This window comes from Cydia fagiglandana, chromosome 8 (genome assembly GCF_963556715.1).
Source record: "Cydia fagiglandana chromosome 8, ilCydFagi1.1, whole genome shotgun sequence".
Classification (NCBI taxonomy): Eukaryota; Metazoa; Arthropoda; class Insecta; order Lepidoptera; family Tortricidae; genus Cydia; species Cydia fagiglandana.
The window spans coordinates 8,552,327-8,567,378 of NC_085939.1; the positions used below are offsets into that span (position 1 = coordinate 8,552,327).

The window sequence follows — 15,052 nt, forward strand, 5'->3', positions numbered from 1 at the left end:
CTTAAGTTTTGGGATTCGGAGGTAATAGGTACTGCCAATCAAATCAAAGTTATTCCTAAAAAGCGTTTTAAGGAATGAATATGCTGGCTGCTAAAAATCGTTTTAATACCTTTCATTTGATGCTAAATGCGTGTAATCCGAGTTTGCTCAGTCGCAGAAGGCGTACTATATAAATTTTAGTTTTTTGTTTAGTTTCATTTGAACGCGTATCGTTTGCTTTGCTCCCTAACTTCAGTATAGTGGTTATCACGCGACGACCGCAATTAAAATGATTACTTAATTAACGAATTAAGTAACTTAAGTATTCTATTTAACGCTGCTCGCACGTTTATATTTTTAACTAATTAAGCAAGTATTATCAGCATTATCGTGTCATAAACGGGCCAGGATTGGTTATACCGGGTGATACTTCTTTTTTGTTTGTATTTGTACTATGACAGGTGTTAGTTTCCCAAAGTATCTACATGCTCAAGTTCATTAACTGTTAAAGAAAAGGGAAGGTCGGATAACGAGGGCCAGCAAGAACGCACAAAAGTAACTTGCCACTTAGTATTGTTTTCTACTTGAAAAACTTTTGGGATTACTTAAGAAGTTAAAGAAGCGCCGAAAGAATAATCGAATTGTGTGTTACACCACCGGCTTTTGGTTGGTTTAAATGGTAGGCATCCTACATAGTTTGTTTTTGTATCCTGTACCAGCCCTTTTGCAACATAGTCTGACAAGCCAATTTTGTTAGTAGAAAAAGGAGGCAAAAAAAATTGAATATTGTGTCGTTTTGTAGAATGTATTAGTGCAATATGTAAAAAATAATTTTTTTACTTAAACAGTTTGGTTAATTATGCCTATAATGTTTGTATGGATAACGTAACATGATAGTAAATGTGTCATATGGGTGACATTCCTATCGCCGCGCTGCGATAATAGTGTACGCGTAAACATCTCTTTTCATTTGATCTCTAATATAAACGTCGTACGGATGATTTTTGAACGGGCACTAATTATGAACTCGCTCCGTCTCCGTCGCTATAAGGCAACTCAGCTTAGGGGAGAGGGGGACGTTACCAGTCCAGCCGGCTCGGCCTATCAGTACCGCGTTCGTTGCGCCGGCGCGGCGTCTCGTGTTGATTAAAATACGTAAATAAAGGCATTGTTTCCTATCGAAGCGGAGTGGAAGTAGTCGCTCAAGTGATATACTTATTAATACTGATACAGTCAATCTAGTTACTATTGAACGATTGTGTAGCTGAATAAATTAAGTGTCATCTAACATTGACAGTATAAATGCAAGTGACAGTTGCATGATGGGTAAAGTGGTACTCGCGAACATATTTAAAAACCTCAAAATGGACAAAAATCTTGTTAACACAACGAAAGCAAGAGAATATTTGGCGGTGCAAAAGGAATTTCGTAGTGATTCTAGCATAAGTGCTTCTGATCAACTTGTTGTTGACAATTTCAACAATAGAATATTTTGCCTGCAACGGGACACCATTGAAAATCTTTATAATACGGATCGACCGTCACTTCATCCTGATTTATTGACAGATAGATGTAATGGACTAAAAAAACTTATAGAAGAAATCGAAAAGAATATTGATTTGATATGTGAATTGGAATATTTAATTAGAAGCATTCCTGTTCGAGAAACCAAGCACAGTATCCATCTTATCTTGCAGCATTTGCGGTTTTCGAGTGAAACTGAATTGATCACAGCGGAAGAGCTGTGTTTTATCCGAAATGATACGCCTTTGCTTGCTTTGGGGTGTTATTTTCAGTCATTTAAACTGTACGAATACTCGTACTTGTACGCAACAAATGAAACCGCTGTAATTTGTTACTTAATTACCGAATTATGTCAAAATGTGGGGTTAGATTGTCTAAAATTAGTAATCGGAGAAGCTAATGTTTTATCGACTAGTTTCACAGAATTTACTAATTTATTCCATGATTTGGCGCCAGATGTCATCGGAATCATCACGGAAAAATCTGACGTAGACTCTGCTGTGGACATTTTCCTCAATTCTGAACGTCACCCATTTCTGCTGTCACGTATATTTGTACAAGAAAGCATATATAAGGATTTTAAGGACATCATTGCTTGGAAATGTAGATCACAACAAAATACCAACATCGGTTTCAAATCAAACTGCACAGATGCTTTCAAATATGAAAAGAAAACATTTTACTTGGATTATGCTGGGAATATTGAAGAAACCAAAACTCAAAACGATCAGTTGGTATTCGTCGAAGCATTCAGAACAATTAATGAACTCCTATCTCTCTTAAATAAGTCTCAAAAGCGTCTTTGTTTATCTATATGGGCAAGCGGTGTATCAGAAGCAAATGAAATAGCACTGAAGGTGAACGTACCCGTTGTCTGGATAAACGATTATTGCAAATTTGATGGACCTCCCGAAGTATCACAGGCCATATTTGATAAAACATACATGAGCGGTCATGTTTCCACTAAAAAAGAGATTATAGAACACCTGTCGCAGCATCAGAAGGCATGGGAGAAAAAACCTTTCATTGAACGCTATGAAACAGTAATTAAAGCTTTTGAAATGGCTAATCAAGACATTGGCAATGCCTTAAAAGCAAAAACTAAATCATACTGGAAGTACAATAACTTCATGGCAGTGCAAGATAAAACTATGGTAATGGGATTTAACTCTCCTATCCCTTTGATAAGCTTTTATTGGACCTATGAATTAAATAATACTATCAACCATCCTAAAATGATATCTATATGGCTAAGTTTTGCCAGGGCACTTATAAATGGAAGTGCTATAGGTTATCGCGTTACAAAGAGCAAGACTGACGACTTAGTATCAGATTTACTCAAATCGTTATCTGAATTTGGTCTGCCATTAACTGAAATAGAAAACACGGATTCCTCAAATTTACAGCATAAGATGACATATAGTTATTATGCTGAATGTTTTCAAACCAAAGTTATCTGGACCAGCTTCGGGACCACTTTTGCAAACTGATAGAGTGTGTGACTAGTTTGTTTGGCAGATTGAATAATGATTCTACAAATGTCTTAGTTAAATTTATAACGAATTTAAATCAATTATTGTGTTTGGTCATAATATAGACTTAGTAATTAGTTCAGTAGCCTTTTAATAAGACTTTTTACCACACCAGCACGTAAAGGCTCTCTTTATAGTTTGAAAAACTGATGAAAAAGTTGAAATCTATCCACAAGAATAACTAAGTAATTAGACGCTTTTGAGTTGGCCGGTGGAATTAACTTTTAGAAATGATTTTGTATGAACAAAAATATATACAGCTTCAATTTGGATTTGATTTGCACATTTGTTTTTCCTCGATGGCATTGTTTAACACTCGTGCTTTGAATTCCTCGCAACGCTCAAGATTCCATTTTTTGAGCCACTCATTACGTTTGTAGTTAAATTTTCATTTATCAATTGTTGCACTGTAAGTTAATTTAAAACCTAGGTTTTTTTGCCTATTTATGTACCTACTTTTTTACCAGTTAATTTTAAGTAAGCTTTGATTAATAAATTGTTATAAGTATCTATTTATTTTGTTAATTTTAAAATGTTATTACTCAGCCTTATTGTATAAATATCGTAATAACCACAATTAAGGCTTCAAGACATTGCTAGTAACACCTACCTACCTATAACTTACCTTTTGTTTGTCATTTCTTATTTAAACAATCTTTATAGATAACGAATACAAAGAAGTAAGGGTCCGATTCGGATTTTGAAATAGACATCTAATAGACATCTTTTAGACATCACCAAGATACGATAACGATATGTTTAAGATCTGACCTGTCAAATTTGACATTTGCGCGATTCTGGAGATACTCTTGAACGATTTCCACAGGACATGATGACTTAGAGATCCAATTCACATCTAATAGATATCTTACTCTATCTAACGTAAAAGTGACATTGGTTGCCCGAATTGCGCTGCAAAAGAGAACTAAGTAGTTGATATCTAAACTATAACGTATCTAGAATGGATCTAGTACGTGTCGTCTCTTGTGAATATCTTGAAGTTCGAATACGGCAGTAAGTAATAGTAAGTAACAAATTGATTTATACTCTGGAACGGCTGTGCCAAAAAAGAAAAGTGGTACTTAGTCAGTAGAAAAAGCGGCAAATTTTTAAAAATGTAGGCGTGTAAGGCTTATCTCACATAGAAAATTTGAATTTCGCGCCTTTTTCTACTGACAAGTTGGGTGTGTTTGAGTGTAGTTTTTATTTACCATAATATTAAATTAAAACATAAATTATCCTCAATTAGTATTCACAAAACTATATTGTTTATGAATGAATATTAGCAAAGAGATTAATATTAGCTAATTGGATTATGTATAATTATTACGTACGTAATCAGTCATCATCAATTTATTAATTTTATAACGAATATGCACTTAGTAAAAACAAGGATAGCAAGTACCTACATTTTTAATAAATAGTATGAAGGTTTTCCAAAGAGCGATGGAGCGCAACATGCTTGGGGTGAGAAGGATTGACCGGATCCGAAACACTACGTTGCGCACCAAAACAGACATCGTCGACGTTGGGGTGTAAACCGCCATAGCCATGCCATGTACGACGCATGCACCCACAGAGGTGGGCTAAACTAGCCACGGAGTGGGTGCCACAATGTAAACGCCGGCAAGTTCGGCCTAAGAGGAGATGGCGGGACGTCCTGGACACATTTCTCAGCAACTGGACAGATGCTGCACTTAATCGGGAGGATTGGAGGTCTAGGGGGGAGGCCTTTGCCCAGCAGTGGGACACCTTATAGGCTTTAAAAAAACAATTCTGAATTAATAATCTTATTGAATGATAATAAGATTGTAAATTGATTAAGAGCTTCTATAAAGGTAGGTCTTAAGATGAATATGTCCAAGACCAAAGTTATGACGAACATCACTGGCAATTCGAATCTCACCGTAACGGTGGGAGACGAAGAGCTGGAGGTGGTCGAGCAATACGTGTATCTTGGACATATTCTATCTTTCGACAAAAAACATCAGGAAAAGGAGATCTCCAGAAGAATCCAGTTGGGTTGGGCGGCATTCAACAAACTTGCGGACATCCTCAAATCTGAAAACTTTCCACAATGCCTGAAAACTCGCCTCTTTAATCAATGTGTCCTGCCCACCATGACATACGGTGCCGAGACATGGACGCTCACTAGGGGGGCTGTGCATAAAATACGAGTAGCACAAAGAGCCATGGAGCGCTCCATGCTCGGCATTAAACTGCAAGACCGAGTGAGGAATGTCGAAATCCGACGCCGCACCAAGGTGCGAGACGTGGGTGACGTCATCTCCAAGCTTAAATGGAGTTGGGCGGGACATGTTGCTAGGCAGAGCGATGGCAGGTGGACCAAAAGGTTGACGGATTGGTGGCCACTTTCGGATGAAAGAAGCGCCTGGCGTCCGTTGGCTCGTTGGGTGGATGACATTCGGAAAATTGCGGGGCACTTTTGGATGAGACTAGCTCAGGACCGGGATAAGTGGCGTACACGAAGAGAGGCCTATGCTCAGCAGTGGGCGACTGAAGGCTAGAATGATGATGATGATGATGAATAAGATTGTAAACGATGTATTTGTATTGAATGGAATGAGCGCTAATGTTTCCGCTTAACAAGTTGGTACCTATTTCAGAAGATGTCGCGGTCGAAAGTCAATTTATAATAAAACTTAATTTTCCGTACGAGTATGGTGCTAAATAAAAGATTCTGTTTTAATCAAAATCTATGACCCAACAATAAGTTCAAAGCTTTACGGGTCGCAACGAGTATACATTTAATTCCATCATTTCCCTTGGGTTTTTTTCGTCGAAAACCACATTTCCTACGGACGGAATGTTTTATATGAAATCCTCATTCTATATAAAAAGAAATTGCTTATAACAGTTCTAACGTAACGATTTTATAATTGATAGAATTACTGAGATTCCCTAAAGACAAATGGAAGAGAATTGCGTATGTATTGGGTACTTATTTTAGGCTATTCATTATTTATGTTGACCCCAATTAGGTATGTTAGGGAGAAACTTGTCCTTACGAGTTTTAGGTATTTTGACACTATGGGCCCGATTCGGATATTGAAATAGACATCTATTAAATATCTTTTAGACATCATCGAGATACGATAACGATATGTTTAAGATCTAACCTGTCAATTTTGACATTTGTGCGATTCTGGAGATACTCTTGAACGATTTCCACAGGATATGACTTATAGATCTAATTCACATCTAATAGATGTCTTACTCTATCTAACGTAAAAGTGACATTAGTTGCCCGAATTGCGCTGCAAAAGAGAACTAGTTGATATCTAAACTATAACGAATCTAGATTGGAACTAGAACGTGTGTATTCTTGTGAATATCTTAAAGTTCGAATACGGCAGTAGATCCATTTTGAGATTAATATGTATTAGGTAGTGTGGAGTCGATATTTTGGTGGTGACGTATCAGTAACGTTTCGATCAGTTTCACGGGATTTTTATAACTAAAATAAGTTAGCAGGGGGTCAGGTATCTTGGCAGATTACTCTACTTATATAATACACATGTGTAACTTGCTTGCTCTATTCTATAAATTATACTTCTACTGCTTATAAGTAAATAGTACTACTTAAAATTTCCTTTAGATAATTAGAAATTATTCTTTTTTCACGGCGCGATTCGGGAAATGAATTAGAGATTCACTACATATGAAAATAGTAGAGATGTGTGACGTTCCACGGCAAAAGGTACCTTATGGCGACTGGCGCTTACGCTATTCTTAACGTCGCTAAAATATTCAGCCGGGGCAATGGTACCTTTTGCCGTGGAACGTCACATATCTTTACTATTTTCATATCTAGTGAATCTCTAATTCATTTCCCGAATAATCGTGCTCGTAAAATATCTAATCTTAATTACAGAATGTTACTGTTAAGTTAAATTCAACTTTTGAATGAAAAATACCGAATTTTTTTCCGAAGTTATGGAATTTTGCTATAACTATGTATTGTGTTATTATGTGCTGTATGTTTCCCAAATAAATAAATAACCACTAACATAGAACATTTTATAAAAATGTGACGGTGGATATTACTTATCGGTAGCTGGCTCATCCGAGCAGCCCCCTGGAGAGTGTTAAATCAAGACCCTTTTTCCAGACTTCAAAGATCACAGTAGTCTTGGGATCGTGCTGTTCGAAACAAAAAATGCGCACAAGATTGTAAAAAAGTGTGGTACGTTTATTAATGTTTGGGCATACAGTATTGATTTTGTACGCCGTATGTTGTTTTTCATTGGCTCCCGATATTTGAATTTAGAATCAGATTACTTTGAATTCTGTCCTACATTAAACTTTTTTGATGCATTTGCGTATCTGTAGTTTGTCAAAGGACTGTCTCATTTCAATCATAGACAGAGAGAAGCATACTATCTTTGTCTTACACTAGTAAGTAGTAACACCCAAAAGAAAAGGATGAGTATAGTTCTTTCTTTTAAGTTTAGTAACAACTTTTAAGTTATTTCCTGTCCACAAACAGCTTTAGCCATATTGTTTGAATCAAGTCGTATTACAGGCCAGTATTAGGTATAATAGGTCTACCGTTCAACTGAGACAATTGCTAAGAATCTATTATGGTCAGCTACGGATGTGTTCAAGGCTTGGTTGCATGAAGCTGATTGTATCATGTCAATGAATCCCTAGTGCGGCAAGATGGCTCGAAATGGACGCTCACAGCTGCTGGTGGAAACTTGCCGCCTCGCGGCTACGCGCCGCACGCCGCGAATATTTAAAATATTACTTTGCCGCTCGAGGGGTTAAATAAAAACGCAAAACATAGAATATTATTTACTGCACACCTAAAAAAAATCGTAAAAAACATTAAATACAGGCTCATCGCTATAAGCCTTTAATATTTTTTTTACTAGGTTTAGTCCGAAAACTCAGCTACTACTCGTACCTTCTACTAGAAAATTACCGCGCAAACTTTTTAACGTAACAAAGGATTCTAGCGTAAAATACATTTCCACCACTTCAATAATCTCTCTTCTTTCTTATACTCGTACCAGTCGTACCTAAATCAGTGTGCAAAGTTTCATATTTAGAGTTAGAAGATGACAGTAGATACCTAGAATAATAAATACCTAGAACGAAGATACGTAATGAAGCCACGTAGGTAACAACAATATCATATATTATACCTATGACCTCAATTGACTAGTGGTGGTCTATCAATATCCAGACACCGAAGGCCACAGAAATCCAAGTTTAATAAATAGATAACGGGATGGCATACCGCAGCGTTTAATCTATCTTAATTTATAGTGCGGGCTTTGTATTTAGCGTGCAAAGTGCTTTAAAAAATATTTAAGTATCGCGAATCTCTTCCCATATTTTAACGATAGGTATTTATTTGAAAACGAAAGGAAAGAAAATATCGACTGTTAAAGTTAAAATAAACTGTTAAAGTGTTACTCGCCTATTTTCGTACGTTGTTACAGTGACTATCAAATGAAAGTCGCTAGAAACCTTACACTGTCACTGGGACAAGGAGCAAAATGGGCCATAAATTAATACTTTCGACGGTACATTCGCCTATAGCATACACATCAGTATCTACATCAGTCTACGAATAGATTTCCGGCAGAACATATAGTCTGTATCTTTAGGTATTTAAATAAAAGTAAACAAAATTAAAACTGAGGCCCAGAAAGACCTGTGTAGCATACAAGCGGCTGAATGGCATCAGATCGCACAGGATAGGAACCAATGGCGAAATCTAGTGTCGGAGGCCAAGATCCACTTCGGGTCGCTGAGCCAGCGAAGTAAGTAGGTAAGTAAACAATATCTACCCTCAAATGGCTCCTTAAGCCAGATGAAAGCAGCTTAAGGCTACAGGCTACCTAGGTGAAAACATTACATGATCAAATTTAATTATGTAGGTTAAAGTCAGGTCGTTCAGTGCCAGATTCAGGCGGTTTTGTATTTGATTGGATAACCAATAAATGTTATAACCCGAAAATGTACAAATTGTTTGTTTACTTTTATTTAAATACCTAAAAATGCATCGAATGTTGAAGTCGTTTAAAAAGCGAAGTAGTTATGTGAGTCTTCGATAACTTCGATTTAAGCAAATCGAGATGGTATGAAAGCGTCGCATAGAAGTGTGCGTGGAGGTGCTACTTACCAAACCAAAAGACAAGTAATAGTAAAGGGAAAAACCAGTATAACTATGCGCAAACAGTGGTTGCACATATCTCCCTCAATAAAATACCTACACTTGCCTACCTTTGTGTAACAGGCTCCTAGCTCAAAGCAAATGAATGGAAGATATTCCCGGACATTCCTCACTAATTGCTCGGTCGTTTAATATGCGATGGCACGAAAAAAAGGAAAATTAAAAGAACAAATGAATATTGATATCGTGAGTACTGCCGGATTCCTAAGCTATCAATTCCGAGTACATCCCAGTGGGAATTCAGATTTGAAAGCACTTTGATTGTTACCGGTAGCGAAATTTTGGTAAACAAGAGGTTCAATGAAAATTGATTCTTGTTCTGTTTTTATATAGGAATTCCTTCCATTGCTGGTATCAAGGGGCTGTCTAATAATTATAAGTTATAAAACTTTTAAACAAATCAAACATACGCATAAAAACGAAACTTGTTTATTTTGATGCTGGACTCCTAATTTAAAACGATATGATGACCTGTTTCGTTTTCATATTCCTACTTTATTCACTTAACAACATGTACATTTAACAATATGAATATTTATATCAAATACCGATGTTTACTCCGTGATAAGAAGTGAATTCAATGTCAGGAGAGTTAATTTTACAGTTAAAGAGGTGTTGACAGCATTCTGATTATGAAAGTGACCAAAATTGTACATAATTAAAGTAACCTAACACAAACTTAAAAATTTAAATCCGTCAGGCTGTTTCACTTACATAATTATGATCTTAAACAATCCATCAACAGTTAGGTACTGAGTGCAGGATGATCATGCTAACATCTCCCAAATCATTTTGTATGTTATAGATATCATCATTATGCTCATATGTGGCAAGGCCTGAGCTTATCTTTTCGCTAGTGTAAAACAGCCTATGTAATGTCTAGAGATTCGTATGTTGTATATAGGTACATATGTCTCAAATGAGCCGGGTGAGAAAGTCCCCGAAGGATATAGGGTAAGGATTGTCACAGTTTTGGAAGGGCAGTATTTCAGGGTTGAAATATGTCAGGTTGATTAAATGAAACTGGATAGCCGCTTTTCTTAATTTAACGAGTCTTTGTGAGGTAAGGGTGGGAACTGACTTATTATATTACTTTATATTACGTATTCAGACGCTGTACTAGTAATAACTTGTATGTAGTTTATGTATACTACATTTACGGCTACTAAGGTAAAAGTTTGATCAGATAACGAAATGTAATGAAAATACTTTTCCAAACTTACGCCATGTATATAACCTCTCTCTTAATCCATTCTAAATCGATCTTTGAACTAGCTGTTGTGATATAGATTATACACGGTGGCCAAAAAATAAGTGCATTCCCGTTGCCAGGGAGGTTTTGGGATTACCTATACTGAGCAACTTTTACCATAGGACCAACCCCGAAATCGCGAAAAAAAAATTACCCTCCCATAGAAATGACCTGCCAAAATGTACGAAACAGACTTTTTTTTTTCAAGATTTGTGGGCTGTTCCTAGTAAAAGTTGCTCAGTATAATCGCAAAATCTCCGTGGCAACGGGAATGCACTTATTTGTATGCCAATTTGTGAACAACACACAAATACTGAAAGTTAGACAAAGATAAGTCTGCAACGATTTTGATGGCACACGCAGTGCTAGTGTTATATTAAACGTCAAACTCCTATGAAATTATCACGTAGGTACCTAAAATAGCACTTGCACCGAGTTTGCTATCAAAATCGTTGCAGACTTATCTTGGTCTAACTCTAAACTAAATCATCATCATCATCATTTCAGCCTATATACGTCCCACTGCTGAGCACAGGCCTCCTGTCATGCGCGAGAGGGCTTGGGCTATAGACCCCACGCTAGCCCAATGCGGATTGGGGACTTCGCATACACCTTTTGAATTTCTTCGCAGATGTATGCAGGTTTCCTCACGATGTTTTCCTTCACCGAAAAGCTAGTGGTAAATATCAAATGATATTTCGTACATAAGTTCCGAAAACTCATTGGTACGAGCCAGGATTTGAACCCGCGACCTCCGGATTGAAAGTCAGACGTCATATCCACTCGGCGACCACTGCTTCTCTAAACTAAACTAAATGCTTTGCTGTAATATCTTTTCTGTGGTGTTATTTGTGCTGCGTTGATAATAATATGAAGGTTAGAACTGGGTCGCTGGATTTCTTTATCTAACGTTGTGAATGTTTCGGTTGTCGCGCCCTCGCGACTCTCTCCGTGATAGGGATGCGCTGCACCCCGAAATATATCCCAGTCAGAAAGATGTCCGTGAATGGGACCTGAAATTCGTGATTAATTTGACTGTACCGTTATTCGAAGCTTATTAATTGAGATAGGCACGTCGTTTCCCGCCATTATATTGCTATCTCTTTCTAACTTATGGCTATATTTCGCTCTTTTTCCCCCCCACCATTAGTGGACCACCACCTGGCAGTGGGGATGAGTTTCTACTTAAACGAAATTCCAGAATGGCTCGTCATTGGCGTCTCGTTTCCCGCCGCGATAGGTCGTGCTAGCAAAAAGTACGGCTTTGATAAAATCCGTTATAAAACTATTAGCTCGTTCCAAGTGCGAGCATAATAAGATTAAAATTTTATAGTTCGTTTTCAGTACTAGCAAATACAGTAAAAGGTTATTTGTGACAACATACTCACGTAAGTAATCTTCGAGTAGCTATTCATTCTTTTCTAGTACTGGTGCAAAGGGTTTCGAATCTACCCTCCATTTTTATTGGAAAATTAATAATTATTTAAACGGTTTTTGCCGTTCGATTCTAATTGTAGTTTTTATTGTAGAATTATGGATGATGTAGAAGGAAAGCCTGAAGACAAACCAGATGTCTCTAAAACAAGGCGTAAGCATGTGTCTAGCGAGTCAAGCAGTAGTGATAGTGACTGCTCCAGTTCCTCAGATTCGTCGAATTCAGATTCGAAACGCAAGTGCCGTTATCGCAGCAAGAAAAGGGGGGGCCGAAAAACATCCCGTCGCAGGCTCCATACATTAACCAAACAAGTAAACGAGCTGCGAGCACTTGTTAATCCTGATAACTATTACGCTCGTGTCGATGATTGTGATGCATATTCTGTGGTTTCGGATAATGTCAGTCGAGAACTTTATACCGAGGCGGAACCTCAGCCGGGCCCATCTAAACCTTTTGTTTTGGGCCTCGGAACCAAATTAAAGGAACCAACAATACCCGACGCTACGGAGGAGCAAATAAAACTTTTGCGTGAAGTGCAACGCCTCGATGATAAAGGCTGGAATGACATTCGCTATTCCGAAACTCAGAAAATCTACAGTAGGTCTCCGGGCTACACTGATTTGGAGGTTAACGAAGAGGTTAAACAGTATGACACATATCCACATTTAGTGCATTCTGACAAAGCGTATGGCGCCCTTACGTTTTGTTTGATAAAACAGCAAGAAGCCCTGCACGCTGCAGTGGCAGAAATACTTGACTATACTAAATCTGGTGGAGAGTTTTCGTACGATAGCTTTCGTGAAAAGGTAAATAGCGTCCTGTTAGGTGGTGACCTTTTCAAAGTCTCTGAAGACATGTTACAACTGGTTTGCGGACACAGAGCCGAGGTGATAAACATGAGACGAAATGGAATCACGAAGCATATCAAAGAGCCTTTGCTTAAGGCGGCCATACGCAAGATACCGCCATCTAGTTCGTCGCTGTTTAACGCCGAAGCATTCACAGCCAAGATTGAGCACCATGGTGGAGTTCGTAAGTGTTTCTGGCCTCTAAAAAAGACCACTGTTTCGCAAACAGATGAGTTTAAGGGCACTACAGGCGTTCCCTCGCAGGGAACAGCGCCTCACAAAGCGCCCTCGCAGGGCTATTGCAATCACGCACATGCAAGCAACACTTTCACATGTAATGCTCAGGCATGCCAGGAAAATGCTGCCGCGCAGCCGTATATGCCCCAGCGGGGTAATTACAATCATAACCATCCTTCGCAAGGATATAATAACAGTGGATTTAAAGCTGGGCCCAGCGGTTCCTTTCGCGGACGTCGGTCAAGACAATATCAACAAAGGCCACAAAATCAGCCTAGAATTGCTCGAAAACGAGGAGCTTCCCCCGCGGGGTACAGGTACAATAAGAGAGGTAAATATTGACATGAGGTTCAGGGCAGGCCGGCTGGCACAGTTTTACAGCATATGGGAGAACATGAACGCACCGGACCACGTGCTACAGATGTTAAAGGGGTATCGCATACCCTTCTTACAAAAGCCACCTCTGGTTTACCCGAACCGTTTCGACAACAACCTAAAATGTCCACAGTCAGACGAGATGTCGCATATCATAAATCAGATGATAGAACAGGGTGTGCTAGAGGTAGTGGATCCGTCTCCCAGCTTCATATCAACGATGTTTATAGTGCCCAAAAGCGACGGCTCGCCCCGGCCTATTTTCAATTTAAAGGCTTTAAACCGGTATGTAATGACCGAAAATTTTGGATTGATAAACGTGCACCGCGTGCCAAATTTCATTCAGCCGAAAGACTGGCTATGCAAGATAGATCTGTCCCAAGCGTACTTCCATCTGCCAATAAGCCCATCGCACAGACGATTTCTACGCCTTATCTATGGCCAAGAGCTCATGCAGATGACCTGTTTACCATTCGGGCTCAGTACTGCGCCAAAGACCTTTGCGACTTTTACCAATTGGATAGCACAGGTTCTAAGGGACATGAATATAAGAATAATAGTATACCTCGACGATTTCCTTATTGCCCACCAAGACAAGAACATGCTCGCCAGGCATGTCGAGGTGGTCGTAAAGAAATTAGAAACACTAGGGTGGTTAATCAATTATCAAAAATCTCAATTGACCCCCCAGAAAGCACTGGTATACTTAGGCGTCTGGTGGGATGCCTGGAGAAACCAGAAAAGACTTCCGGACGGAAAGATCCCTATTTTGATTGGCAAAATTCAACAAATGCTTTCCGCTGCGAGAACCAACCGGAAAAATTTAGAGAGGTTAGTGGGACTTTTGAACTTCGCAAGTTTTACGGTTCCAAGGGGAAGATTGAACTACCGTGCCCTGCTAAACCTTCTGAACTCTGTGCCGCGATTTTCGAGCGAGACTTTTGCCATCCCCGACAGGGTGAAGGCGGACTTGATGTGGTGGTTGCACCATTGTCGCACGCCTTCACCAATCCACCTGCCTCCACCGTCCCACTTCTTAACAACGGATGCGTCAGACCTGGCCTGGGGTGCACAGTTGGACAATCAAGCTCTGACTGGATTTTGGACAAAATCGGAGCAGATGTTGCACTGCAATCAGAAAGAAATGCTAGCTGTTCAAAGGGTATTAGAAGGTCACTGTCAGTACCTGAGCAACTCTACAGTACTTGTGCAATGCGACAACAAAACTGTGCTAGCCTACTTGCGCAACCAGGGCGGAACAAAATCGAATCCACTCCTGGAATTAACATTCCAGATATTTTGCATCCTAGAACAGTATCGCATCCATCTAAACTTAGTTCACATACCGGGCAAATACAACAGCCATGCAGATCACCTGTCACGGTTGCGTCAGACTCCGGAGTGGCATCTGCTTCCGGGAGCCACAGAAAAAGTATTTTCAAAATGGGGTGTTCCCCAGATCGATCTGTTCGCGTCTTGCAGGGCGCATGTAGTAATGAACTATGCCTCACTGGACCAAAACGATCCGACGGCATTATTTCACGACGCGTTTTCACAAGTATGGAATTACAACCTGGCGTGGGTGTTCCCGCCTCCCTACCTGGTCCCGAAAGTGCTAGCCCATCTCAACCAAGCAACGGGCGTGTATCTCCTAGTAGTTCC

At 39.1% G+C, this 15,052-nt stretch overlaps 1 protein-coding gene and 1 long non-coding RNA gene across 2 annotated transcripts in view; one reads left to right on the forward strand and one right to left on the reverse strand.

Moving 5' to 3' along the window:
• LOC134666626 (uncharacterized) overlaps positions 1-6,304 on the reverse strand; it is a 298,176-nt gene extending 291,872 nt beyond the window's left edge. Inside the window, exon 1 of the long non-coding RNA XR_010098535.1 lies at positions 6,295-6,304. This is a non-coding gene — a long non-coding RNA (uncharacterized LOC134666626). The remainder of the gene's footprint in view (positions 1-6,294) is intronic.
• On the forward strand, positions 1,106-3,312 carry LOC134666580 (uncharacterized). Its single transcript, XM_063523781.1, has one exon. It carries the CDS (start codon positions 1,299-1,301, stop codon positions 2,991-2,993), a length of 1,695 nt encoding a protein of 564 aa, XP_063379851.1. The 5' UTR covers positions 1,106-1,298; the 3' UTR covers positions 2,994-3,312.
• Positions 6,305-15,052: the final 8,748 nt, after the last annotated feature.